At 44.1% G+C, this 26811-nt stretch overlaps 1 protein-coding gene and 1 pseudogene across 1 annotated transcript in view; both read left to right on the plus strand.

Annotated features, from left to right (window-relative positions):
- LOC120053884 (zinc finger protein 423) overlaps nucleotides 1-2602 on the plus strand; it is a 164158-nt gene extending 161556 nt beyond the window's left edge. Inside the window, exon 8 of the mRNA XM_039001169.1 lies at nucleotides 1959-2602. Coding sequence (XP_038857097.1) covers nucleotides 1959-1988 — 30 coding nt within the window. The 3' untranslated portion in view covers nucleotides 1989-2602. The remainder of the gene's footprint in view (nucleotides 1-1958) is intronic.
- Nucleotides 2603-7685: 5083 nt separating this feature from the next.
- LOC120053209 overlaps nucleotides 7686-26811 on the plus strand; it is a 28813-nt pseudogene continuing 9687 nt past the window's right edge.

Raw genomic sequence — 26811 nt, forward strand, 5'->3', positions numbered from 1 at the left:
AGTGTGTATGACTGTCTGTGTGTGTTCACACTGATTAACACATTTAACAAGAGCTACTTTTCCATTACACCAACCCAATATTGCAGGCTCTAGTGTGTGTGTGTGTGTGTGTGTGTGTGTGTGTGTGTGTGTGTGTGTGTGTGTGTGTGTGTGTGTGTGTGTGTGTGTGTGTGTGTGTGTGTGTGTGTGTGTGTGTGTGTGTGTGTGTGTGTAGGCTCTAGTGTGTGTGTGTGTGTGTGTGTGGGGGGTGGGGGGGAAATATCCATCCTGTGGAATGTGCAGCAGTGTAGGTGAGGGTGTTTGTGCGGCTCCTTCCTCCTCTCCTCTCCTCCCCCTATCTGTGCTGTTTCCATCAGGCCGCTGCAGTGCTGGTGTAACCCAGGACCCCAGGGACTCAGGGAGTAGCCACTGCCTCTCAATCCCCTCTTTCTGCAAATCAATACACACCAACAAAACCTTGGAAACCTCGGGGAAAACATGCACGCACGCACACACACTCCCTCTCTCTCTCCCTCTCTCCCTCTCTCCCTCTCTAACACACACATACACACAAACACATTCACGCACAAAGATGGGGCAAGGCTACGTCCCAAAAATTATATTTTCTGTCACATAAGGAGACAGTAGACTCAAAGCAAGCACACATGAAACTGACATGTGCCTATACATGATGATGATGAAATCAAGATCTAATATTCTGTTTTGTGTAAAATGTTCTGCCTCTCTTCTGGCTGGAGCTGCTGTGGCCTGAGTATCAGGAGAAGCATGCAGATGGAGAGCCAATCCTGACCTCTGCTGGAGGGGTGTAGAACTGCAGGTGTCGTGGATCAGAGAGAGAGAGAAGTGGTTTTCTCTCATAATGGGGTCAGTGGCTCCCAGTGAGAGACGGCTCCTCGCTGAAGAGCCCTCTGTGTGCTCATTCCCACTCACATACGCGGGGGAGGGGTGCAGGAAAAGAGGGAGATGGAGAGAATGAGCGAGAGACAGAAAGAGGAAAAGAAAGACTGACCCTGAATGGCTGCAATCAGCCAGTCTAGAGCTTTAAGACCCGGGCGCTTGGCCTCCTCTGCTGAACTAGTGCAGCCTGGCTCTGCCAACAGTCGTGTGCAAAATATGCCCACCAAGATAAGGCCCAAAGAATAAGTATTTATCAACGGAAAACCATGTTTAATCCTTCAGATTTTTCCTTTTCCTTTTTTCATAGTGGTGCACAGAAACATGGGCCTATCTGTGAGAGAGTAATCTTGGAAAGCAGCTTTTAGCGGGAAGAGGGGGATGATTGCTGAGCTTTCCCTGGGAATTGGGTTTATGGTCCCGGGGAGAGCGCAGACGAACCAGCCAGCCTACCAGAAATCTCCCTAACACACAAGCCTCTGGGAGCCCCATATCTGTTGTGATTGATAGTTTAACTCTTCACATCTATCTGATCTGGTATGAAGTTATATACCCTCTGGTTGAGGTGTGCAGAGAAACCAGGCTCCTGCAGTTGTTGATGGTGGTGTCGTGGATGTAATTTTGATAAAGGTGTTTTGTGCGTTATTATGAATTCATGTGTTGCGCTCAAGTGCTGTTGGAATGTGGGCCTCATAAGGTATTGATATGGTGTTTTCAAATATTTATAAGAATATCAAAAGGGATGCGAGCCTCATAAATCTGAATAAACAAATCATTGTTTCATGTTGCCATGGATAAGGAAGACCGCAAAGCAAAGACACAATGAATATAATATGACGTTTGGGTTTATCTGCAGCTCGATATATGATATATAATGGGTGTGTGTGGGTAGAGCAGGTAGTCTGTGTTACAGGAGGCTAGGGTCCTCCGATGGACAGACAGACATGACTGTTGTGTATAAAGAGAGGTGTAGGGATGTGGGGTAGGTGGCTGTGGGGGCTCGGAGGTGTGGGCACGTAGCTTATTATTTCTCTCCTCATGTGTTCTCCTCTCTTCCCTTCCAGAACCACACACTGAGCCAGCACGCGCAGTGAGACTGGGCCCGGCAGGACTCCTGGCTCAGCCCAGAACCCCGACCCAGGCCCGGTGGGGGAGGACCATTTCAACATCACAGCCAATCAAAGTGTCATTTGCTACTCACATGTAAAACTCTAACGATTCCGCCACCAGGCACAGCTATTACGAGCAGTGGGGAATGAATATTAATGGGATATGCTATTAAAAAAGAAAAGGATATTAAAAAAAAAAGGAGATGGAGAGAAAAGGTATTGTACGTGCAGTATTTTTTATCGTCCCTGCTACCCGGTTGTGCGTTTTTTTTAACAAAAGAAAAAATGGTCCAAAAAAATAAACGCCCTTAGTCTCTGATTTTAGTCTCTAGAAATGCATCATTTACCTTGTCCTCTGTTGCTTCTTGTATCAAACTTCATAGGTGCCAATTCTTTTCAATTTTTTTGCATATGTTTTTACTCTTTCGTTATTGTACCTTTTTATTTCTTGCAGTAAATAGGTACTTGTGATGTGTTGTGATTGTTTGCCAGTCGTAATATTTCTGAGTTTTCCTCCTTTTTATGATTATTGTTATATATTTTCTTTTTTGTAATTACAAAATAAAAAGACAAACAAAATAAAGTTAAGAAAAACATAATGGTGTGATTGGAGTTTCCAGTCTATGGACCTAATGGTTATTGTAAAAATGAATATCATCAATTTCAGGGCAACTGGATGATGTCTGCTTTTTAAATGTGAATTAACCAGATTGCAATAACTAGTACAGTCAAAAAAAATGCTAATAAATCATGAAGAAAAGGAATGTGTGTGTGTGTGAGTCTTGTTTTTCTAATGAAAACCAGTGGCAACCAGGAGAGAATAACATACCTTCACTACAGCAGCTTTCAGCCAGGGGTTGGAACCGCTTCAGGGAACAGAACTGAAAACCATAAAATAATGAAAATATTAGAGGAACAGAATCAGAACCGGGAACAAAAGAGATCTTTACTGTTCCATTATTTTAAAAGCATGGGAACCGGTTAATAACTGACTGCTATGCAAAGCCCTCACTCTGTCACTGAGAAACATATTCCAGCGTCTGCCTGCCAGCTGGAAATCTTTGCCAGTGGGTGTGCGTGTGTGTGTAGGCTACCTTCCCCTCCCCCTCCGAAGCGTAGGTTACTGTAGCCTACTGAAGACCATACAAGCATCATTCAAAAATGGGGAGCAATTTATTATTTTTATGTTTTTATATTCGTTTTTTATTAGAGAAGAATGAATTAACTTTTTAAATGCTAGCTAAGGATATTCTAGTTCACATAGGTTTTATTTACTACATAAAGGTAAGATGTGTTTTTAATTCTAGTGCTTCTTTGGTCCAATGTTAAGTCAACTCTCAGAAGCTCAGACATTTAAAGTTCCTCCATAGAAGCAATTCCTCCGTAGGTATAATTCTGTGGGCCTAATTCAGATAATGCATGTCATAAGATGCCCAGTGCTCCAAGAGAAGCCGCCTCCACCCTTTCTCACTCTCTCCCCCCTGAAAAATGTCAGTAGCATTTTGCATCCCTTCACTTGTCTGTCCAGACATAACATGGTAAATCTAAACCACTCCAATTAGTAAGATATGTTATGTATTCATTTGTGGATGTCTGTCCATTTAATGTATGTTACAAATTAGATTTTTTTGGTAACCTTTATTTAACTAGGCAATTCTGTTAAGAACAAATTCTAATTCACAATGACGGCCTAGGAACAGTGGGTTAACTACCTTGTTCAGGGGGAGAATGACAGATTTGTACCTTTTTACCTTTTACCTTACGTCAGGGATTAATCAGCAACCTTTCGGTTACTGGCCCAACGCTCTAACCACTAGGCTACCTGCCGCCCCAGGTAGCCTAGCCAATACGTATGATATGTCACAAATTACAATTTGTAAGATATGTTATGAATTGCAATTCGTAGAATACTTTATGAATTTGCTAAAAGTGTTACAAAATCCAATTTGTTGTGGCTAATGTTTGCTAGGTGGCTAATGCTAAAGTTAGCTAGGTGGCTAATGCTAAAGTTAGCTAGGTGTCTAACATTAGCTAGGGGTTAAGGTTAGCTAACATGCTAAGTAGTTGCAGAGTAGCTCAAAAGTAGTAAGTAGTTTCAAAGTTGCTAATTAGAGAAAATGCAAAAGTTGTTCGTGATGAGATTCAAACACGCAACATTTGCACTGCTAACATGCCTACCCATCCACCCCGACCAACCACCCTACTTTTGTTTTGCCTGAATTACCACATAACATATCATCCTAATTTTAGTGTCTTGGATTTATATTTACTATGTTACGTCTAGTCTATGAGATCAGGCTGCATCAGTGACTCTTCAGGGGAGATATTTTTCTATATGAAAATTGATCATAACACATCTATGAAATGTAATATGCAAAGACATGACTTTGTTTCTCAGAACATTTAGGGAAAAGATATGTTTGGGGACATGATCATAAACTAATTGTGGATCTTGTTTATGATTTTTCCCCCCGCTTTTAGATAATTATGTAGGGCCTAATATAATTTATATAACTGCAAAAATGTATATACTATTTATAAAACATTTATAATCTGAAAGTGGAAACGAAATACCTAGTATAGCAGGATTAAAATATTTACTCCACAAATCATTCACTGATGATTGAATGGACTTATCTATAATACATGTAATATCATATTTCCCTAAATCCTACAACATTTATTGTTTATCATATCAGACAAACTTAGTTTCAATAAATTACATTGACATCTGGATTATACTAAATATAACCGAGCAAAATATACTTTCACATCATTTAAAAACAGGCATCTAAACCTCTCCTCTCTATCAATAAAGACTTGGTTTGATGACCATACGGCCTTCTGCTTGAATTGCATCCATGTGTTTAAGCAGCTGGTTCAGCCGTTGAATCTCATGGTTCTTCTGGACAGAAGGTCGGTACCGTTCCCAGAAATCAGTCATCGGAACGCATTGATATACCACAGTGCCCTGGGAGCAGTTGAACTTCTCCGTTTACGGGCGAGTCAACTTGCCATATTACTTATTTTAACTAGGCTACAAGTGCATGTGTATCTTTTAATATTGTCTAACTTTCCTTGAGAAATGAAGGGAAATGTTTTAATAATTTACTATTTTCGTTTTACAATTCAAAAGGGTATATTTTGAGCCCAAAATTAATTATAATCAAAATGTATATTTGGTCGATGTTAGAAAATATGTAGCATAAAGACAATGCAATGGTTATAGCAGGTTATAAACAATTGGCCTATGCGTAATAATATTTGATGGACTGCGTGATGGTACGGTTCATTGGGCCATGAGAGGTCAGCAGAAGACATTGGGGCTCCTGCCAGCACACACAACCGGTGCAATTGGAAACAATATTTAGGCCAGGGATGGGCAACTTTGATGGGGTGGGGGCCACAAAAAAATCGGAACTCATCATGAAGGGCTGCAGTGGCTTGTGGGTCTGTGTACCCACATCCATACGCCTAGCCTTTTGGGGGCCCTAAGCGAAAATATTGTTGGCCGCTAGACTAACTTACCAATCGAAAAGCATGTAGCTGACATGGGTTAATTGAGTGACTGTCAGTGACTGACATAACAAAAGAAAACCCGCTGATGCACAACCACATTTCAAAACATCACCTTGTGTATTATATTATTGTAACTCTCAACATTAAATTGAGTTTTTGGTGTGGGTAGGGGGAATGAGGGCCTACAAAAGGGGGTAGCGGGCCACAAGTTGCCCATCCCTGATTTAGGCCATTTTTTGTCACTTTGTCAGAATTAGCCAACAGAAAGTTATCGCTATCATGTTGTCCGTTTTGTTCATTAAACCTAAGTGAGAAATTGAGATATTGAAATTAAGGAAACAATATATAATTTGTAACATTACATTTCAACAATTCTGCATGAGAAAGCCAGATGCTGAGGAGAGGAATCATCAGTGTAATTAAGGTTACAGGAAAGAAGAATAGTCTACTAACCATCCCAACCAGCTTCGGTTTAAAAACGTGGCATAAAATTTTATTGAAAAAGCTATGTAAAGAAATAGAGAATATACAGTGTCATTTTTGAATCATTAAAGTTTCTGAAATAGCAACAGGTCTTGTTTTTGTCCTGCACTGTTGGATCTGTGCCAGCGGGCGAGAGCGCGTCAATGGCATCGCACCACAGCGTGTATCAGCTCAAACCATGGCACACTGTTGCGCCAAGACATTAGGGATCCTCAATATTTTACAGCAGCATTTTCAAAGTGTTAGAGGACAGGAAAGTGTGAGATCTAGACACTCCAAGGCGTTCGCTCTGATGCCAGGTATTTATGGCAGTGGTTTTGTCATTCTCAGAGGAAAGACATTATATTTGTTCTACCTATTTAAGTAGTTTCCATAAACGATATTAGCTATTGTTTTGTTTTAGACCTTTTTTAATATAAGAACTGTTGACTCTCCCTACGAACTGTCAAGCAAGGAGTAACCTAAAATAGCAGGAGTTAAAGAAACCCTTGAAACAAGAACCCCTACATATTGGTCTTGACGGGACGAAAAAAACACTTTGGGGGGAGGTTCTCTTCTGCACTGTTCAACCAATCCAGTAAATGTGGAGGAGGAGTTAAGATGGTGTGTCACCTTGTTAATGTCCAAAAACGGAAGTCGCATCACAGGCATCCATTTCTCCTGAAAACCGGAACATCTGGTTGTTGGGAACTTGGCAGAGGCTAAAAGACGATTTATGGTCACAATTTACTGCGATGCAACCTCTGCAGAAGTCAGGGCATTCAGGCTTCTTGCACTTTGCAGAGCAGAACAGAGCTGTTGTGAAGGAAGTTGTCAAGGAAGTGAGTTTGTGTTTATACAGGACACATCACCCCACCTACCATCAACCAATCATGTCAATGCTGAGCTATACGGAGCTGTAGAGAGAAATAGTAATGGCATCTTTTTGTAGGCGATAACTCCCTCCATTGTTCATTGGACATATCCCATGGAGAAAATAAATTGCATTTTTGTAGAGGTTTTGGATAAACGCTCAAAATATGTTCTGTGGTGAACACAGGCTTAGAACATGTTATACGTTTTGATCTATGAGATATCAGCTAACTTCACTTTTTGTGAATTTTGAAGCATGTAATAATAAAAAACACATGAAAAACATTGAGCCTTCATAATTCATAAAGGTCATATTAACTGACTGATATTATCTCATAGAACAAAACATATAAGATCTCCTAAGCCTGGGTTAACCTCAGACCTTATTTTCAGGGTTTATTCCAAAACCCTATTCATTCCCAATTCATTTTTCCCATAGGGATGGTTTAACGAACCAGATGTAACTCATTTCGATGTTTTAGGTCTACAAGCTAACGAGTTCTATAAGGAGCCCTCCACATTGTTACAACATTTGAGAGGCGCAAGGCGATGCGGTATGGAGCTTGATTTGGCCTCTGCAAGCCTTCAGAGGCTTCGCAATTGAGTCACACCCTCTGTACAGAGCCTCCGGACCACATTGCCAGATCAAGCATAAATCGGCTTTAAGAAAGGAGAGATTAAAAAAACTAGTTTTAATAATTAGCAGAACATGAAAGCGCCACTCTAAAACTCGCCAGTTGTATGATATTTACACAAACACCATGCTGTTTGTTGTCTTTGAAGAATGAAATAAACAGTTGGATCAATCTGGCGAAAGGAAATGGAAGAATGGAAGAGAGGTTTGAGTTGGAAGCAGCAGTACTACTGTCAGAGAGAGAGATCCAACATCGGTCTATGGAAGAAGAGGATCCTAACGGGATTGAGCACGGCGCGGCTGCCCGCAACATGGCGTCTCGCTAGGGATCGCAGCAAGCCCCGGGGCCCAACAACTTGCCAAATTGTACTCTCCTGGTAAGACAATGAGCTGAGTAGACACTTAACCTCACTAAGATTAGGACTGTCACCTGACCACGTGCACCTAGCTACTGATGATGCACCGAAGCTGTAATAGGCTGTGAGGGATGACATAAACACCTGTTATTGTACAGATGAAGTAGCCTAGCCATAACAATGTTTAAGTATTGGGTAAAAGGGTACATGTTTAAGTGTTGGGTAAAACCTTTTTGTCATAGAAGGAATAGACAGCCATTTTCCTGAGTGTGTTTGTCTATTGTCAGGCAATAAACAAAGTATTTTAGACATATGCTGCTGCTACTGGCAAATATTATTAATTACTGTAAAAGTGTGTATAGATGGATGGAGTGATGAGTGCATGGTTAATAAGTTAATGTAGTAATTAATGCAAGTTATTTTTAATGGGGGATTGGAGATGGCCTTGCATTTTCTTTGGGCCAGATGTGAAGCTGGTTCTCAGATTATAACTCATCTCTTACTCTGCTTAGTATAGAAATGGGAGACAGCATTACTGAGAGAGGGAAGTGGAAATCTATTAGTGTGTGATATTAGACCACACATTGGCCTGGAAGTAACAAATAACCACATCTCAGTACCCTACATCATCGCAGGTATTCACAAGAACATTGATTCCGTTCCATGATCTCCTTTAATGGTCTCTGAGAGGTTACTACTGTATCCATCTGTAGCGTTAATGGACAGGTCTCAGGGTAGACTGATGTTACTGTTACAGCACAGTGATTAAAGGGACATGATCTCCTTTAATGGTCTCTGAGAGGTTACTACTGTATCCATCTGTAGCGTTAATGGACAGGTCTCAGGGTAGACTGATGTTACTGTTACAGCACAGTGATTAAAGGGACATGATCTCCTTTAATGGTCTCTGAGAGGTTACTACTGTATCCATCTGTAGCGTTAATGGACAGGTCTCAGGGTAGACTGATGTTACTGTTACAGCACAGTGATGAAAGGGACATGATCTCCTTTAATGGTCTCTGAGAGGTTACTACTGTATCCATCTGTAGCGTTAATGGACAGGTCTCAGGGTAGACTGATGTTACTGTTACAGCACAGTGATTAAAGGGACATGATCTCCTTTAATGGTCTCTGAGAGGTTACTACTGTATCCATCTGTAGCGTTAATGGACAGGTCTCAGGGTAGACTGATGTTACTGTTACAGCACAGTGATTAAAGGGACATGATCTCCTTTAATGGTCTCTGAGAGGTTACTACTGTATCCATCTGTAGCGTTAATGGACAGGTCTCAGGGTAGACTGATGTTACTGTTACAGCACAGTGATGAAAGGGACATGATCTCCTTTAATGGTCTCTGAGAGGTTACTACTGTATCCATCTGTAGCGTTAATGGACAGGTCTCAGGGTAGACTGATGTTACTGTTACAGCACAGTGATGAAAGGGACATGATCTTGTAAAACCAGAGCTGCATGTTTGACTCTTTGAGTCCATGATTATGAATAATTATTCTGAGGATTGTCCATGCATTTAGGATCCAGAGATTTGGGCTCCAGGCTCCCAAGTGGCGCAACACTCTAAGGCACTGCATCTCAGTTCTAGAGGAGTCACTACAGACCCTGGTTCAATTCCAAGCGGTATCACAACCAGCTGTGATTGGGAGTCCCATAGGGCAGCGCACAATTGGCCTGGGTTTGGCTGGGGTAGGCCATCATTGTAAATACGAATTTGTTCTTAACTGACTTGCCTAATTAAATAAAAATAAATAATAAATAATAAATAAATTATCCAAGTCACTAAATGGTTGGGTGGGTGAGTGAGCCATATACAGTGTTCCAGAGTGAGACAGAGTGAGAGAGAGACTGGGACAGTAGTAGAAGGAGGAGAGGTATGTCAGAGGTTTGTGGTCCATGGCAGCAGACCTTGCAGATGTGTTGAGGTGTAGGCGAAGAGTGGTTGGAATGAGAGGGCTGTGTTTGTGGACATGTTGAGGCTTAGCGACAGGAAGGGACTGATGATGCTTTGGTCGGCTCAATGGAGGCTAAGGCTCATTACAGCAACCCCAGGACAGGCAAACAGCTGGATGTATCTCTCTGCCATTTGTCTGTTTGTCATGCACGGCTGACTGCTCTTTCAGCTTTTTATCCCACTTTATGGATTCTCCAGTAAGTAAACAGGATTTTTGTATAATTTCTGTTTTCCTGATGACTTTCTCCAGCCGTCTTGGTCTGGACACAAGACCACTGCCTTCAAGTGTATGTGTGTGTGTTCTCACATTATTCCTGGTCATTCCATGTAAAAGGACCAATGAGCACGAACATGTGAAATTCATAGGAACATGTCAAATTGGGGGTCTAAGCTAAGAGTCTATATATTAATGGAAATTAGGACATTTACATTTTTCACCAATCTCACATTTGTTGATTCATTATTAGGTGGTTAAAACTCGAAATTCCATCAGAAGCCACAGTTGGGTTCACATGTTTGGACAGTACAGTAAAGAGGAGTATAGTTCAGTACACTAGAGGTTTTTTGTTTATTATTTATTACTCCTTTTTCTCCTCAATTGGTAGTTACAGTCTTGTCCCATCCAGATTCAGGAGAGGCGAAGGTCAAGAGCCATGCATCCTCCGAAACACAACCCCACCAAGCCACACTGCTTCTTGACACACTGTTTGCTTAACCAGGAAGCCAGTCGCACCAATGTGTCAGAGAAAACACTGTACAACTGGCGACCGAAGCCAGTGTGCATGCGCCTGGGCACCACAAGGAGCTGCTAGAGCATGATGGGACAAGGACATCCCAGTTGGCCAAACCCTCGCCTAACCCAGACAACACTGGGCCAATTGTGCGCCACTTCATAAGTCTGCTGGTAGCAACCCGACACAGCCCGGGATCGAACCCGGATCTGTAGTGACGCCTCTAGCACCGATCACTGCTTTAGACCGCTGCGCCACTCGGGAGGCCCAGAAAAGCACACTAGAGTTGAGTCAACTATAATGTACTATATTCTACTCTGTACTGCACTATTGTGAGGGAAACATTATGTATTCACCTTATTTGTTGGATATGTAACAATTATTTACTAAACGAACAGTAAGATATTTGATAAAAAGGATAAAACATGCTGTTTTAAGGTCTCCACTCTAGCACTCTGCAGCTAGTCTGGGTGTTGATGACATGGGTTCTACTAGAGATAGTTTTAAGCTGACAATTGATTTGTGTTGGTGATAAAAACCTAAAAGCTAGCATTCTATAGACAAGATGTGGTGTGTGTGACTCGAGATAGAGAGCCTGGAAGAGTTGAGAACAATGCCTCATTGTCTCATCTTCCTGGCATCTGGGAAACTAAGCAAAAGACCATCCTGTGTAGACAACCAAGGTGGCTTATGGGAAGGTTAGAAATGACTGACTAAGCAATCTTGGTATCAGCTATAAAAAAACTGAGCATCGTCTGTAAAGGCTAGACTCTCAACCTAACAGTCAGTCAAGACTGGTGGGCTGACGGTCTCATTATTGCAATAATTAATCGATATTAAATAAAGATGATTGTTTGAAGAAAAGACGAAGTCTCTCTCAGTACTGAATTTCCACGACACTATACTCTACATTACTGTACTGAAATGTACTATACTGTACTGTACACTACTGTACTGAACTCTGCTCTACCGTACTGTACTCTACTTTACTGTACTCTGCTGTACTGTACTGAACTCTACTCTACTAAGCTCTACTGTGCTGTAATTTGATGGCCAAACCTGTGAAACATAGACGTCTATGATTGGTTCAGATTTGGTCCGGACCAAATACATTTGGTCTTGTTTGGGGGCAGAGCTCCCATAACAGTGTCAGCCCTGTCTAAGCTATTTGAAATTGTTTAAAGAAGGTCATACCAAGGATAATTTAGCTATTTGATTTTGAGTTTTAAGACCTCTTGAAGTATGAAAAAAATATATCAAAAAATATTTTGGGCCTTACTGCTATTAGCCCATACAAATGCATTGAATAACAGATTCACTACATAGAACAACAGATAGTCCCCCCAACAATCTAAAGGAATTTTGTTCAGAAGTGTCTGTCCTACACTATATATACACAAGTATGTGGACTCTTGAGCAGTAGAAACGTGTTCTCTGGAGTGATGAATCACGCTTCACCATCTGGCAGTCCGACAGACGAATCTGGGTTTGGTGGATGCCAGGAGAACACTACCTGCCTGATTGCATAATGCCAAATGTAAAGTTTGGTGGAGGAGGAATAATTGTCTGAGGCTGTTTTTCATGGTTCGGCTAGGCCCCTTTGTTCCAGTGAAGGGAAATCTTAATGCTACAGCATACAATGACATTCTAGATGATTCTGTGGTTTTAACTTCCTGGCAACAGTGTGGGGAAGTCCCGTTCCTGTTTCAGCATGACATGCACAAAGCGAGGTCCATACAGAAATGATTTGTCAAGATCAGTGTGGAAAGACTTGACTGGCCAGCACAGAGCCCTTACCTCAACCTCATCGAACACCTTTGGGATGAATTGGAATACCGACTGCGAGCCAGGCCTAATCGCCCAACATCAGTGCCTGACTAATGCTCTTGTGGCTGAACTTAAGCATGTCCCCACAGCAATGTTCCAACTTCTAATGGAAAGCCTTCCCAGACGAGTGGAGGCTGTTATAGCAGCAAAGGGGGTACCAACTCCATATTAATACCCATGATTTTGGAATGAGATGTTCAATGAGTAGGTGTCCACATACTTTTGGTCATGCAGTGTATATCTGAGTGATATAAGACAGATCAGGAGACATTTTATATTACATTTTATATTACATTTATGCTGAACAAAAATATAAACACAACATGCAACAATTTCAAAGATTTTACTGAGTTAAAGTTCATTATGGAAATCAGTAAATTGAAGTCAACTCATTAGGCCCTGTTCTATGAATTTCACATGACTGGGGATACAGATATGCATCTGTTGGTCACAGATCGCTTTTAAAAAATGGGCCTCACAATGGCCCTCAGAACCTCGTCAGGGTATTTCTGTGCATTCAAAATTGCCATCGATAAAATTGAACTGTGTTAGTTGTTAGTAGCTTATGCTTGCCCATACCATAACCCCACCGCCACCATGGGGCACTCTGTTCACAACGTTGACATCAGCAAACCGCTCGCCCATACGACTCCATACACGTGATCTGCGGTTGTTATCTGGCAACAGCTCTGGTGGACATTCCTGCAGTTAGCATGCCAATTACACACTCCCTCAAAACTTGAGACATCTGTGGCATTGTGTTGTGTGACAAAACTGATCATTTTAGAGTGGACTTTTATTATCCCCAGTACAAGGTGCACCTGTGTAATGATCATTCTGTTTATACAGATTCTTAATATGCCACAGCTGCCAGGTGGAAAGATTATCTTGGCAATGGGGAAATGCTCACTAAAAGGGATGTAAACAAATTTGTACACAAAATCTGAGAGAAATAAGCTTCTTGTGCTTATGGAAAATTTCTGAGATATTTTATTTCAGCTCATGAAACATGGGACCAACACTTTACATGTTGCGTTTATATTTTTGTTCACTATATATAACCTCTTATTTTTTGGCACTAAACAGTCTCCGTATACTTCCATACATTTCTTCAACTGGTAGCCCAAACAGAAGTTGGCAGATCGGCTGTACTGACTTCAGAAGAGTCCACATATGCGGAAATGTGATATCGCCGGATGTGGTGGATTGAGATATAAGATATCTCTAAAGATATCTCTAGCTTAAACTGACATGTTTTAAGGGCCCCTGAGTGGCGCAGTGGTGGAAGGCACTGCATTGCAATGCTACTGTAGCTGTGCCACCAGACTTTCTGGGTTCAAGTCCAGGATCTGTTGTGATAGGGAGACCCATGGGGCAGTGCACAATTGGCCCAGCATTGTGAGTGTTTGGTCGGCAGGGATGTCCCTGTCCCATTGTGCACTAACGACTTCTGTGTTGGGCTGGGCGCTGACATGGTAGCCACGTGTACAGTGTTTCCTCTGACACATTGTTGTGGCTGGCTTCCAGGGTTAAGTGGGCAGTGCGGTTGGGTTGTGTTTCGGAGGACGCATGGCTCTCGACCGTCGCCTCTCCCAGAGTCCGTACAGGTGTTGCAGCGATGAGACAACACTGTAACTACCAATTGGATACCTCATTCTTTCTGCAGACATCACTGAATCTTAATTCAGAGCAGATATTTAACAGAGTTTTTGGAAAACTTGGGGAGATTTTACTGAAATTCTGTTACCAAACCTGCGTCTGCACAATTCTTGTGTTTTTGAACAAATGTCCATGTAAATTGTTAAAAGTAGTAATTGTACATTGAGTTGTACGGTATGTTAAACTTTGAAATCAATGTTTTTTGTTTGGCATACATTTTAAGTGAAAAATCTGAGCCGTTAGCATGGAATTGCCCTCCTCAAGATCTATTTTCCCTGGCTGTAAGTGGTCTAGACTGTGATAGTAATCTTTTCCCTTGTCCACGTCTTAGGCCTGTTCCTGTGACTCACTTATTCAACTTCTTCCATTTATAGATACTAAAGGTGTGGTTACCATCAGATAGACTGACCAATTAGCCACTGCAAATAGTTCACATGGGCTCCCGAGTGGCGCAGTGGTCTAATGCACTGCATTTCAGTGCTAGAGGTGTCACTACAGACCCTGGTTCGATCCCGGGCTGTATCACACAATTGGCTCAGTGTCATCCGGGTTAGGGGAGGGGTAGGCTGTCATTGTAAATAAGAATTTGTTTTTAACTGACTTGCCTAGTTAAATAAAGGTTCAATAAAAACATGAACAAATAAAGTAGGTTAGATAGAAGGCTGCTCTGCAGTTACAAATGGATTGAGTCACGTTCACATGATTAACCCAATGAGTCCCACTGTAACAGTGGTGGGTTTTGGACTTCTAACCCCTTTGAACCATAATGTGTTTGAGCTACAGACTTCTGGGTTGTACCATTGGATTCGTCTATTCCTTCTGCATCCGTAGATTAGTCTGTGTGATTAACTGGGGCTGAGCTAGAGCGGTGTTTGTGAGACAAGGGCAAGTTTTTTATTCAAAAAGCTACAAACTATTAAAAGCTATCTATATAAAGCTGAGACGCATGTTTTGCTCTATGACGCTCACAAGCTACACAAGAGTCATTAGGTAAAGGGTTGTACTACATAGAAGATCATAGGAAACATCATAATACTGTAATAAGCTCACATAGTTGCTGTCACAAACTCAAAACTCCACACAGTTGTCACTGAGTAGTTGGATATTAATTTTGCACTGAGCTAACCATTTCTGTACTTACAGCATTCATATACATTCATTTTGATCAGGTTTGTGCTTTGGCGGACCTTCTTTTCTTTTTGACATTTGTCAATACAACTCATGAATGCAACTGTTCATGTCAACTAGTTTTGTGTTCTACTTGTATCCCTGTTTGTCCTGAAAAGACAATGGAATATCCGAACACTTCATTGTGAGGCTAAATATAAGGGATGGATAAACGAAAGCCAGATAAATGAAAAGCAGATTTTTACTGGTGTCACGGGACTGATGGGGTTAAGACTTAGGACAGCTGTTGGTCGTTCTGGGATTACTAACACAGCCCCCCTCATGAGTGGGTATCACCATGTTTTTATTGACTCATCCACTCATGTACATTGTGTATATTTAGTGCTCAATTATGGCAAACAGACACTCAATACATTGAGACAAAAGTCTTGTTTTATGTTTACCTACCTATTCTTATCCCTCACATGTTTTAGTGTAACAGACATTTAGAAGAACAGTTTGTTATATGGACACATTAAGTACAGTAACCACGTAGCTATCACTGATCTGACCTTCTGTAAAGGTGAGTAAATCTCATATCAGCTTACTGTCCTGTAGGACAGCTTGTCAGCATGCAGTTGACCTCTGGACATTGCAGGAAGATCCAGACAGTGAAGAAAAGTAGTCTTATGGTCAACAAACCATTTTCATAACAAGTCTGGTCTTGACTTTGTTACCAAAACAACATCAGAAATGTCTCTCATCAAGGATTTATGAAGGTGACCTGAGGTGACTTGGATACCATAAAGATAAAATACAAGAGCTCTTTCTACACTAGCGAAGAGCTCTATTAGAGAAGCACATGCACAGTTATTATAAACCTTTATAAAACATACTCGGACATAAGACTTATAGACAGCTGTGAGACTGAGAGAAAGATAGGTGGTGTAGTATAGAGCTGTGGAGGGTGAGGACAGAGAGTGTGTTATCCAGTGCCTCTCCACAGCTGGCACAGGGCCATGGGTTTGTGTTGCAGCTCAGGAGTCACAACTCACAGGCTGATCTACGGCATTACACCAGACACTGCCCTCCCACGTCAGTCTGACTGAACCTAACACCCTGCCAACCTGAATCACAGAAACTTACACTACCCCAACCCAGTCCAGCCCAGGAACACTGAACCTTACACTAGCCCAACCAACACAGAACCTTACACTCAAACACCGGCCCAGCCCAGAAACACAGAACTTTACACTGATCTAGCTCAGCCCAGCGACACAGAACCTTACAAAGGCCTACTGTAGCACACCTCAAAAGCAACACATAATTTAACACCGTCCTACCCCAGCCCAGTTCAGCCCACCCCAGCATCACAGAACCTTACCCAGCCCAGCCATGTGGAACCGCAGACTGAATGAGGTAGAGCCCACTAGTCCAGTGCTGCCCCCTGTCTGTGAGCAGACCTCATCCTCACCCGGAGCTCCTCCCTCCACCCCCATCACCTCCATTAGAGAGATGAACCTGCTGTACTCTGGCAGAGCTGCTGAATTATTGAAGCCCCTCACCAGACACACTCTGTCAGGCTGACCCCACCCCAGGTGTCGAATGGCTCTGGACTCCTGACCACAAGGTCATGAAAGCGGATTTCAGTGCGCTGGCCGTGACCCGAACTCTGTGTCTGACCCGGGTTGGCCTGGGCCAGCCCGGGCCTATGGCCCAACGGTTTCAGGCAGTCAGAAGAGACAGGAGACATGCATTAAACAAGACCAGGTAATTTGTTAGAGGCTGTGTGCTACTGTAAACCTGACTACACACGCCTTCCTGCATGTGCACTGGCTGCTGTAAAAGCCAAGTAGATTTGTGGTGGGAGAGATAGAGAGAGGCCGAGAGACAGGAATATATAAGCAGAGAGAGAGAGAGAGAGAGAGAGAGAGAGAGAGAGAGAGAGCAAAGAGGATAAGAAATAGGCTACCTGCCATTGCCCCTGCTGAGCTCCTCAATTATACACACACCAGGGCAGCTAAATACATTAGGCTGAATGCACAGTCACAAACCAAACACACACACACACACACACACACACACACACACACACACACACACACACACACACACACACACACACACACACACACACACACACACACACACACACACACACACACACACACACACACACACACAGTACACACACACACAGTACACACACACACAGTACACACACACACACACACACACACGCACACACACACACACACATACACACACACACAGGTTCTGCCAAATACATTAGGGCAAAGCTTGTTATTAATATTTGATAGAACTCTCCTTCGGTCCTCTGTATCGTCTGGTGACTTTGCTATAGTAAGGATGGAGGCAGTGGGAAACTGGTCTAATTACTGTTATTAAATAGAATATTTCCCTCCCCAGGAGTAACTCAATCAGTATGCAGCTGAACTTGGGAATGTTAGAATTTTTATAGCTCAGTCTACTCAGATAACTCATAGAATTGAGTTAATGTAAATGCAGTCTTAAAGACCTTCTCTATAGAGCTCATCATTCAAGTGAAGAGCATTAGAGAATTATTTTCAAATTCCTCTCATCCAGAGCCAAACGATCAGAAATTAGTATAGAGCATACTTTCCATTTAGCAATATGTATGTATGTGCGTGCATCCGTGTGTGTGCGTGTGTACTGTGTGTGTGTGTGTGTGTGTGTGTGTGTGTGTACTGTGTGTGTGTGTGTGTGTGTGTGTGTGTGTGTGTGTGTGTGTGTGTGTGTGTGTGTGTGTGTGTGTGTGTGTGTGTGTGTGTGTGTGTGTGTGTGTGTGTGTGTGTACTGTGTGTGTGTGTGTGTGTGTGTGTGTGTGTGTGTGTACTGTGTGTGTGTACTGTGTGTGTGTGTGTGTGTGTGTGTGTGTGTGTGTGTGTGTGTGTGTGTGTGTGTGTGTGTGTGTGTGTGTGTGTGTGTGTGTGTGTGTGTGTGTGTGTGTACTGTGTGTGTGTACTGTGTGTGTGTGCGTGTGTACTGTGTGTGTCTGTGTACTGTGTGTGTGTACTGTCTGTGTTTGTGTGTGTATGTGTGTGTGTATGTGTGCTACATTGTATTGTATCTCTCGGCCATCCTACTCATCTGCGGCCCTCATCAGGATCTGTCGACATCCCCCACACACCACGGGATCTGTCCATCCTCCTTTCTCTCCATGTCCACGGGGGAAAGAGGATGGAGCCTGGAGCCAGGCCTAGATACCGCTCACTTCGGCCGTGTGTATGTGTGTGTGCGTGTGCACGTGTATGTTCGTTCATTGGTGTTTGTTTCATTCATTGGTTTCGTTCCATTGTGTTGGTGTGCAGTCATTGAATCTGTCTCATTTGTCCCATTCATTTCTTTGTTGCAGTTCTGTCCATGGGGTAATGTATGTATTAAGTTTGTCTGGCAGGATTGGATTCTCTGTGTTTGGTGCTTAGTGTGTGTACGTGGTGTATGTGTGTGTGTGTGTGTGTGTGTGTGTGTGTGTGTGTGTGTGTGTGTGTGTGTGTGTGTGTGTGTGTGTGTGTGTGTGTGTGTGTGTGTGTGTGTGTGTACATGTGTGTGTGTGTACATGTGTGTGTGTGTGTGTGTGTATGTCGTGTGTTGTGTTATCGTGGTGTGTGTGTGTTTATATATATATGTGTGTGTGTGTGTGTGTGTGTGTGTGTGTGTGTGTGTGTGTGTGTGTGTGTGTGTGTGTGTGTGTGTGTGTGTGTGTGTGTGTGTGTGTGTGTGTGTGTGTGTGTGTGTGTGTGTGTGTTGTGTGTTCGTGTATGTGGTGTGTGTGTGTGTTTCGTGTCCCAGGATCAGACGTCCACTGAGAACAGATGAAAGGAACGAGGCCTGTGACTGATCTGTTGGTCCTGATCAGGGGAATTCTACCTCACTCTTTTTCTCTTTCTCTGCTTCTCTCAGTCTCTCCCACTCTAAGCATGTGACCCACTTTTACTACATCCCCCTCCACCCCTCCCAAAGTCCCATCTGAAGATAGGCCTACAGAGAACTGGCCAAGGGACAGAGACAGAGAGCAAGAAAGAATAGCAGAGAGGTGTCTATTCATAAAGAGAATTATGCATCTATCTACACTATTGTATGTCTAATGTTTTAGTAATTACTATGAATAAATGTTTGTAATTGTATTGTGAATGTGTGTGTGCGAACTTGCGTGTGTGTTTGTTTGTGTGTGTGTGCGTGTGCGTGTGCGTGTGTGTGTGTGTGTGTGTGTGTGTGTGTGTGTGTGTGTGTGTGCGTGTGCATGTTTGCGTTTGTGTCTGTGTGTGCGTGTGCATGTGTTCGTGTGTGTGTGTGTGTGTGTGTGTGTGTGTGTGTGTGTGTGTGTGTGTGTGTGTGTGTGTGTGTGTGGGAGAGATAGGGAGAGAGAGAGAATGATGCTGTCATGGTATGTTGGCACCACTGACTCTGTCTTTGTGCTGTGAAAGGCAGCCATTCTGGGTGTGTGAGTTAGTTTTTGTCTGTGACTGGAGGAGGTGAGAGGCTGTCTTTCAAAGGGACTCTGTTCTCGGAACACAAGGCCTCAGCGTTTGGGACAACACGGTCAGGCGAGCGGGAAAAAAAGATCCTTTTGTCCAGACCAGATAGAGGCAGAATACTGGGCAAGCTTTGAAGTGCTGTACAGAAAGCATGCAAATCATGAATCTATTTACACAGGACTATGACTTACACAGGATTATGACTTACACAGGACTATGACTTACACAGGACAAGCAAGATGTTGACTACTTTGATAAGTAACTCGGGCTCTGCTCAATATTCACACAACGGCATGGTACATGCTTGCAGATTCACTGAAAGCATCTGTACAGTAGACCAGGCCATGTACACGGAGGGCCTTTCCTGGAAGAGGCAGATCCCAACCACACTCAATTAGACCCACGTATCAGGAAGAATTATATCAAACCTGGTTTCCTGGTTCATGTATCTCCCAAAACATCATTGCACAGAGATCCATGTCACAAGCTACTCATAGTGCAAGATTCCTTGAGTTGAGATGCTTAGAAATCACTTCCTAGGTCTGTGTGATGCGTCACTATGGCAGGAGAGATGGGGCCCGTTCTGCTGCTGCACTGTAAAGCGGAGCGGGAGGTAAACGGGTGAGATGGAGCGAGGGAGAGAGGAGAAGGCCATTAGCATTCACAGGGTGTTGTTTGGCGCTGGCGCCGTCCCTCTGCGCCGAATCAGGCGTCGTTGATTAATTTCAGCCTATTAGCACCCCCCCTTTCCTCATCTTCCGCCCCTCCCAGGTTAATTCCATGCCAGCGTGCAGAGTCGGGGGCTGCTGGTGTGAGCGATGGTAGAGGGGTTGCCAGGGAGCGTGTTGTTGTCAGGACTGTATTAATGAGCACACCACTCTGGTCCTATGGACAGGGGGACTGTGTTTCTGGCTGCGCGCAGTTGCTCTGTCGAGGCCTGGCCTAGTTTCTCCTCTCACCAGGGAGCAGGAGGATCCAAGGACTGACGCAGATCACCTGACAGCGGCCCCACTGCGCAACCCTGTGTGTGTGTGTGTGTGTGTGTGTGTGTGTGTGTGTGTGTGTGTGTGTGTGTGTGTGTGTGTGTGTGTGTGTGTGTGTGTGTGTGTGTGTGTGTGTGTGTGTGTGTGTGTGTGTGTGTGTAGTTAGGGGGTGTGTGATTGCTTGTGTTGGTATGAAAGTGTGCTTGAGAGTGAATTTTTGTGTAGTGAATCTCTGGTGTCTGTCTCTCCTGTGTTTTGACAGAGTGGTAGAAATGGTGTCATATTTAGTGTGGAGACAACAAGACGATGGTGTAACAGTTAACCTTGCTGTAAATGCTGTGTCTAAACATAGTCTGAGGCCAACGTTTGTGTTACATAGAGTTTTCATGGGTCACTGCAATCAAAGAGGTACTCAGTGATTTATGTTCTGTATTATTAGGTTACACCCCCCCTTGATAAAAGGTAGCATCTCTTACATTTTGAATCACATTCTGCAAGAATTACAGACCTTTGAAAGGATCTTGCACACAGAGGAATTTCGTTAGCATTCCAGAGTGTGTTTGTATCAGTGGCTAGTAAGAAGTGAAGTCAGACAGTTGCTAAGTAGTAGATGCCTGTCAGTCTCTGAGGTCATTCCTCTGCAGAAGCCTCTGCTGCCCCACACCTGTCCTCCACAGCTGGCCACAGCACACCTGGCCTCGCTGCCATACAGACCGTGCACACCTGGATGCTTCCCACTTGATTAATCCATTTCATTTAAAGCAGCTCATAACAGCTAAGAGCACTCCAGTCTCCTCAATCAACACTACATGGCTAGGCTAGTACAGCGTAAACAGGTGCTGTGTGAGAGATGAGGGCGGCAGTACACAGGTGAAGGGTTGTGTGTGAACTCTCCTGTGATGATTGAGGACCAGTTCTATGTCTTATGAGAGGGAGGTGTATTGGAATGGTTGGTTAACTTGCTTTAGTTGGGCCTTAGAGACCCTATTAAAACTTTCATCAATACCCCATAACCTCCTGGCACTCCAATCTACTCCGTTGGAAAAATCTAATGTCATTAAACTTTCAGATGGCTTGACTTCACTGTGGCACATGACGCCTTGCATCTGCAGAAAGGGAGATAGAAAGAAAAAAAGAAGAAGGGAGGAGAGAAAGAGATATGGACAGAGAGACACAAAGGTTAAAAGAACGAAAAGAAATCAGAATTGTGGTAGAGTGAGAAGGAGAGGGGGAAGCAAAGGGGATCAGTCTAGTCTCAGTGGATGTGGTGATGAGGTACAGTACAGTAGTGGCTGGCTCTAACTTAAGCAGCTCCGCACCGCTCCGTAGCCTGCTGAATTATTCACTAGCCCTCTAATCGGCTCTGTGCCTGCTGGGGCAGAGTGGCGACACGGTGGTCCTCCCGCCCGGCCATGTCCGGCCCACCGTCTCTCTTTCCGCTCTCACAGCTGACCTGTGAGTTTAGAGCTGTGTCAGCGGTGCTCCGCACATGAGGGGTCACGACCCCAGTCTCGGCATACACTTGTCTTCATTGAACCGATTACCGCTTAACATTGTGGTTGATGGGACGCACACACACTGTGACGGACACCCACAGATGTGGCGGCGCCCCCAGCGTTTGACCCAATGACCCTACAGAGCTGAGAGTGGACGTTCTCCTGGTACCAGGCTGACCTCACTCTGCTCATTAACACAGAAGATCACAGGACGGGTTACTCTCTCTTCAGAATGTAGTCCTCAGCACTATTGTACAGTACAGAGGAAAGTGCAAATGTACGGTAGCTTTATTACTTTACCTGTGTCTTTGTAACTGTGTGACTCATATTGTGTGATTTGCTGTTTTCCTCAGGTAAGCGACTGCAGGAGTGGATCAGTGTGGTTCTGTGAGTCTCTCTCTTCATCATCAACCTCTCCTTCCTCCACCTCAACTTCACCACTGTGCACATCTACAAAATCATATTTGTCGTCCGTAAGTTATCCTCAAACATTTTCAGTTAAATGTTTGTAATGACCTTAAAATAGTCTTAAGTTACAGGATGTCTCCCCCAAAAAATCTGTCCGATATAATGGTAAAAGATTTGTGTCTTCTGTTTCCTCCTCTCCTCCATGCTCCCCACTCCAGTAATGGGGATGTGATGGCAGACTTTGCCTCTGGTAGGGTGCACTGGGGAGCAGACACCTGGAGCTCTGTGGACATCCCGGTCTTTGGGAAGGTATGGGACAGGGTTCAGAGTTCAAGGTCCTTTCCAGACCTCAGACTCATCCTTTGACTCTAGAGAAGTAATCCAAATGACTACATATCAGTCATATGAGGGATTGTTAGGCAAAACAGAGGCTAAACCTAAGATCATCCCATTCCCCAATGAGTTATATCAGTGAACCCACACTGTCTGTATACCTCTGCTTAGGACTGTGACGGTCTTGGAATTTTGGATGACGGTTATTTGTCTGTTATAATCATTCTAATAATATACTTTTTGTTTAATTCTTGTTTGCTACAACACCTTGCTGAAACAAGGAGCAACAAAGTTTCATCACGTTGTAAAGAGTCCATGTTACTGCGGAAACGGACTCAACCGCACATAACGTGTCATCTTTTTTGAATGCCCAGCCGTCCCGTATTTCACGACGGTCTTCATCCAAAACCACGCCAGCGCTACTCTGTGGTTTAGCAATCCACCACCCAGTACACCCAGTACACCCAGTACACCCAGTACACCTAGTACACCCAGTACACCCAGTACACCCAGTACACCCAGTACACCTAGTACACCCAGTACACCCAGTACACCCAGTACACCCAGTACACCCACCGTCCTGCTCCTGTGCTGAGCAGGCCACATCCAGCCACTCGCCCTCAGTCCTGTCCCACCTACATCCCACTTGTGTGAAGGGCGCAGCCATCCAGGGTTATTACCAATATAGTAGCACTGGGCTTTATTGGTCTGTAGTGGTTTATGCTCCCATGGCTACCCCAAGCAAAATGTCATTCTCTCCCCCTGGACATACCACTCCCTCACTGTCTGGACACCATCAGCCAGCACCACAGCCACACCAGGCCACCCCCCACACTTTGCCCACCCCTGTGGGACCTGGGTTACAGCATCTGGGCTCCATATTTATGCAGAAGCACAACTTGGTCATGCTACCCTCATCCAATTAGAGAAAAGGCCACTCTCATCCTATCCAATTAAAAGGGCAGCTGGTGGATGTGATAATCTTTGAGGTGATGAATCACTGGGTCTGTGTGTATTTCTGCTGATGATGGGCCTTATTGTTCTGTTGTCAGGGATTAGGGGTCAGGGGGAGGAGATGGTGGGGATGGGAGGGGGTCAGGTGGGATTGTGTATCAATATGTGTCATAACATCAGTGATCTTCACAATGACTTCTGTTATGCATAATACATCATCTGAAGTATGGTATCTGACTCAGTACTTGACTCAGTATCTGACTCAGTATTTGACTCAGTATCTGACTCAGTATTTGACTCAGTATCTGACTCAGTATTTGACTCAGTATCTGACTCAGTATTTGACTGAACACCTGGATCCTGGGTGTTGAAAGGGTTCACTGAAACAAAAAGGGATTGGGAAATAGCCCAAATGTTGGACAGCGGCCTACATGTTGGCTGCTGTATGTTACTGTACTGCAACACATGCCTTGTGTTCTCCTCTGTAGTATATCCATCATACATACCTGTGCCCTGGTGAGGGGCCATTCTACTGTACCAGAGCAGCGTGCCTGCCCCCTGTGGCTCCAGTCAAAGGGCCCAGGCCTGCTTCCTGCTCTTCTTTCATCAGCAGCCTGTCTGGTCGGAGCTTCAGAGCGGCCCAGACTGCCGCCCGCTGTGCAGCGGTTACTGCTCTGACTCTGCAACATGGCTGCTACTCGCTGTCAATCCTATTGCTGTCTAGGATAATTAGAATTTGCCACCTTGGGACGATCAGGCTTCAAAAAGAGCAGGGTAACTGACAGACATCTTGAAAGGAGTGTTTTAAGACCCTTAACCAGCAGATTAAAGGATACACTTAGCGGATGGATACACCATTTTGTACCGAGGTTCAAACAGAAGAAGTTCACTTGAGGGAGAATTATTATTGACAGTAATTAGAGGAGAAAACTCTAATTGAACATCTTAAACCTGTTCAGTCCGTAGTCGAGGGTGAGGGGAGAGGAAATGTCCTTTCGATGGCGGGTTTGCCAGGACGATGGTAGATGTGACTTGATTAATGAAAGGCAGACAAGGCAGGCCGTTAAACGATGTGGGATTCGTGTTGATGTGGCTTGGGGCGGCTGCAGTGTGCAGAGGAGTCCACACACCCGCTCTGTGTGCCGTCTGGGGCTTAGTGCTCCTTTAATCTAGCTGACAGACCAGGAGAAGAGAACTAGAGGAACGGAAAGGAAGATAATTGTCTAAATATATACAGATAGTTTCCCTTGCTCCAGCAGAGCATCTCCATGCGTCCTCAGATATACATGTGATTGAGTTCTTCCCACAAACACAGGATAATGACTTTTTACCGTCAGTGACACGCTATGGTAATGTAGCGCAAAACGATTCCTCTTTTTATATGGGAAATAAATTACCTTCCTTGTGTATTTTCTCTGTGTGATTATGCGATTCTCTCGCTCAGTCCCTTTCATTTGTGACACCCGCGCCGTCACAGGCAGGTGTCTGTCTCAGTGCGGGCAGGTTGTGAATGACGAGCACCGCTGTTCCAAGGTTTATTATGATGCTGGATCAGAGCCGTGGGGCTGTGCGGTTTTATAGCAGGTTATCTATCTGTTCTTTAATGTGTTGTGTGATGGAGAGATTTCTCCTCCGGCTATCATGTACGCTCCTCTATAGGGCCATGAATCATGAGTTAAACTGTGAGACCAACTCCAACCTCTAACCCTTTGGAGGTGGAACACATGTTATCATGTATGTCTTGCTGCAGGGTTGAGACCTATGTAGAAAATCCCATTCCCAACCATAGCACACCCATGACCGACTTACATAATATATGTGTGTGTGTCTTCCTGAGGGGGAAGAGGTGCTGACGTGCCCGCTTCACAACTGTGTGGGTGTGTGTGGACCATGTTAATTCCATAGGGATGTGGACACCGAGGAACTTGAAGCTCTCGATTCACTCCACTACAGCCCCATCGATGTGGATGGGGGCGTGCTCACCCCTCTGTTTCCTGTAGTCCACAGTCAGCTCTTTTGTTTTGCTGACAATGAGGGAGAGGTTGCTGTCCTGGCACCACACTGCCAGGTCTCTGACCTCCTACCTACAGGCTGCCTCATCATCGTCGGTGATCAGTCCTACCACCGTTGTGTCGTCAGCAGACTTGATGATGGTGTTGGAGTCGTGTGCGGCCACCCAGTCGTGGGAAAACATGGTCTGCGTAGCAGATGTGTTGTTGCATACCCTCACCACCTGGCGGCGGTTTGTCAGGAAGTTCAGAATCCAGTTGCAGAGATAGGTTGAAAATGTAAGTGAAGACACTTGCCAGCTGGTCAGCACCTGGTATTCCCTGGCACACGTCCTAGTATTCTGTCTGGCCCTGCGGCCTTGTGAATGTTAACCTGTTTAAAGTTCTTACTCACACCGGAACAGCTGGTGCTCTCATGCATGGTTCAGTGTTGCTTTCCTTGAAGTGAGCATAGAAGACATTTAGCTTCTCTGGTAGGCTCACGGCTGGGTTTCCCTCTGTAATCTGTGATAGCTTACAAGCTCTTCCATATCGTCGAGTGTCAGAGCCTTCGTAGTAGGATTCGGTCTTAGTCCTGTATTGATGCGTTCCTTATTTGATGGCACGTCAGAGGTTGTAGCGGGATTTTTCATAAGCTTCCAGATTAATGTCCCTATCCTTGAAAGTGGCAGCTCTACACTTTAACTCAGTGCGGATGTTGTCTGTAATCCATGGCTTCTGGTTGGGGTACTTACAGTCACAGTGGGGACGACTTTGTCAATGCACTTCATAAATAAAGCCGATGACTGATGTGGTAAATTCCTCAATGTTATTGGATGAATCCCGGAACATATTCCAGTCTGTGCTAGCGAAACAATCCTGTAGTTTAGCATCCGCTTCGTCAAACCACTTTCGTATTGAGTGTGTCACTGGTACATCCTGTTTGAGTTTTTGTTTGTAAGCATGAATCAGGAGGATAGAGTTATGGTCT

This window comes from Salvelinus namaycush, chromosome 9, assembly GCF_016432855.1.
Source record: "Salvelinus namaycush isolate Seneca chromosome 9, SaNama_1.0, whole genome shotgun sequence".
NCBI classification, from domain to species: domain Eukaryota; kingdom Metazoa; phylum Chordata; class Actinopteri; order Salmoniformes; family Salmonidae; genus Salvelinus; species Salvelinus namaycush.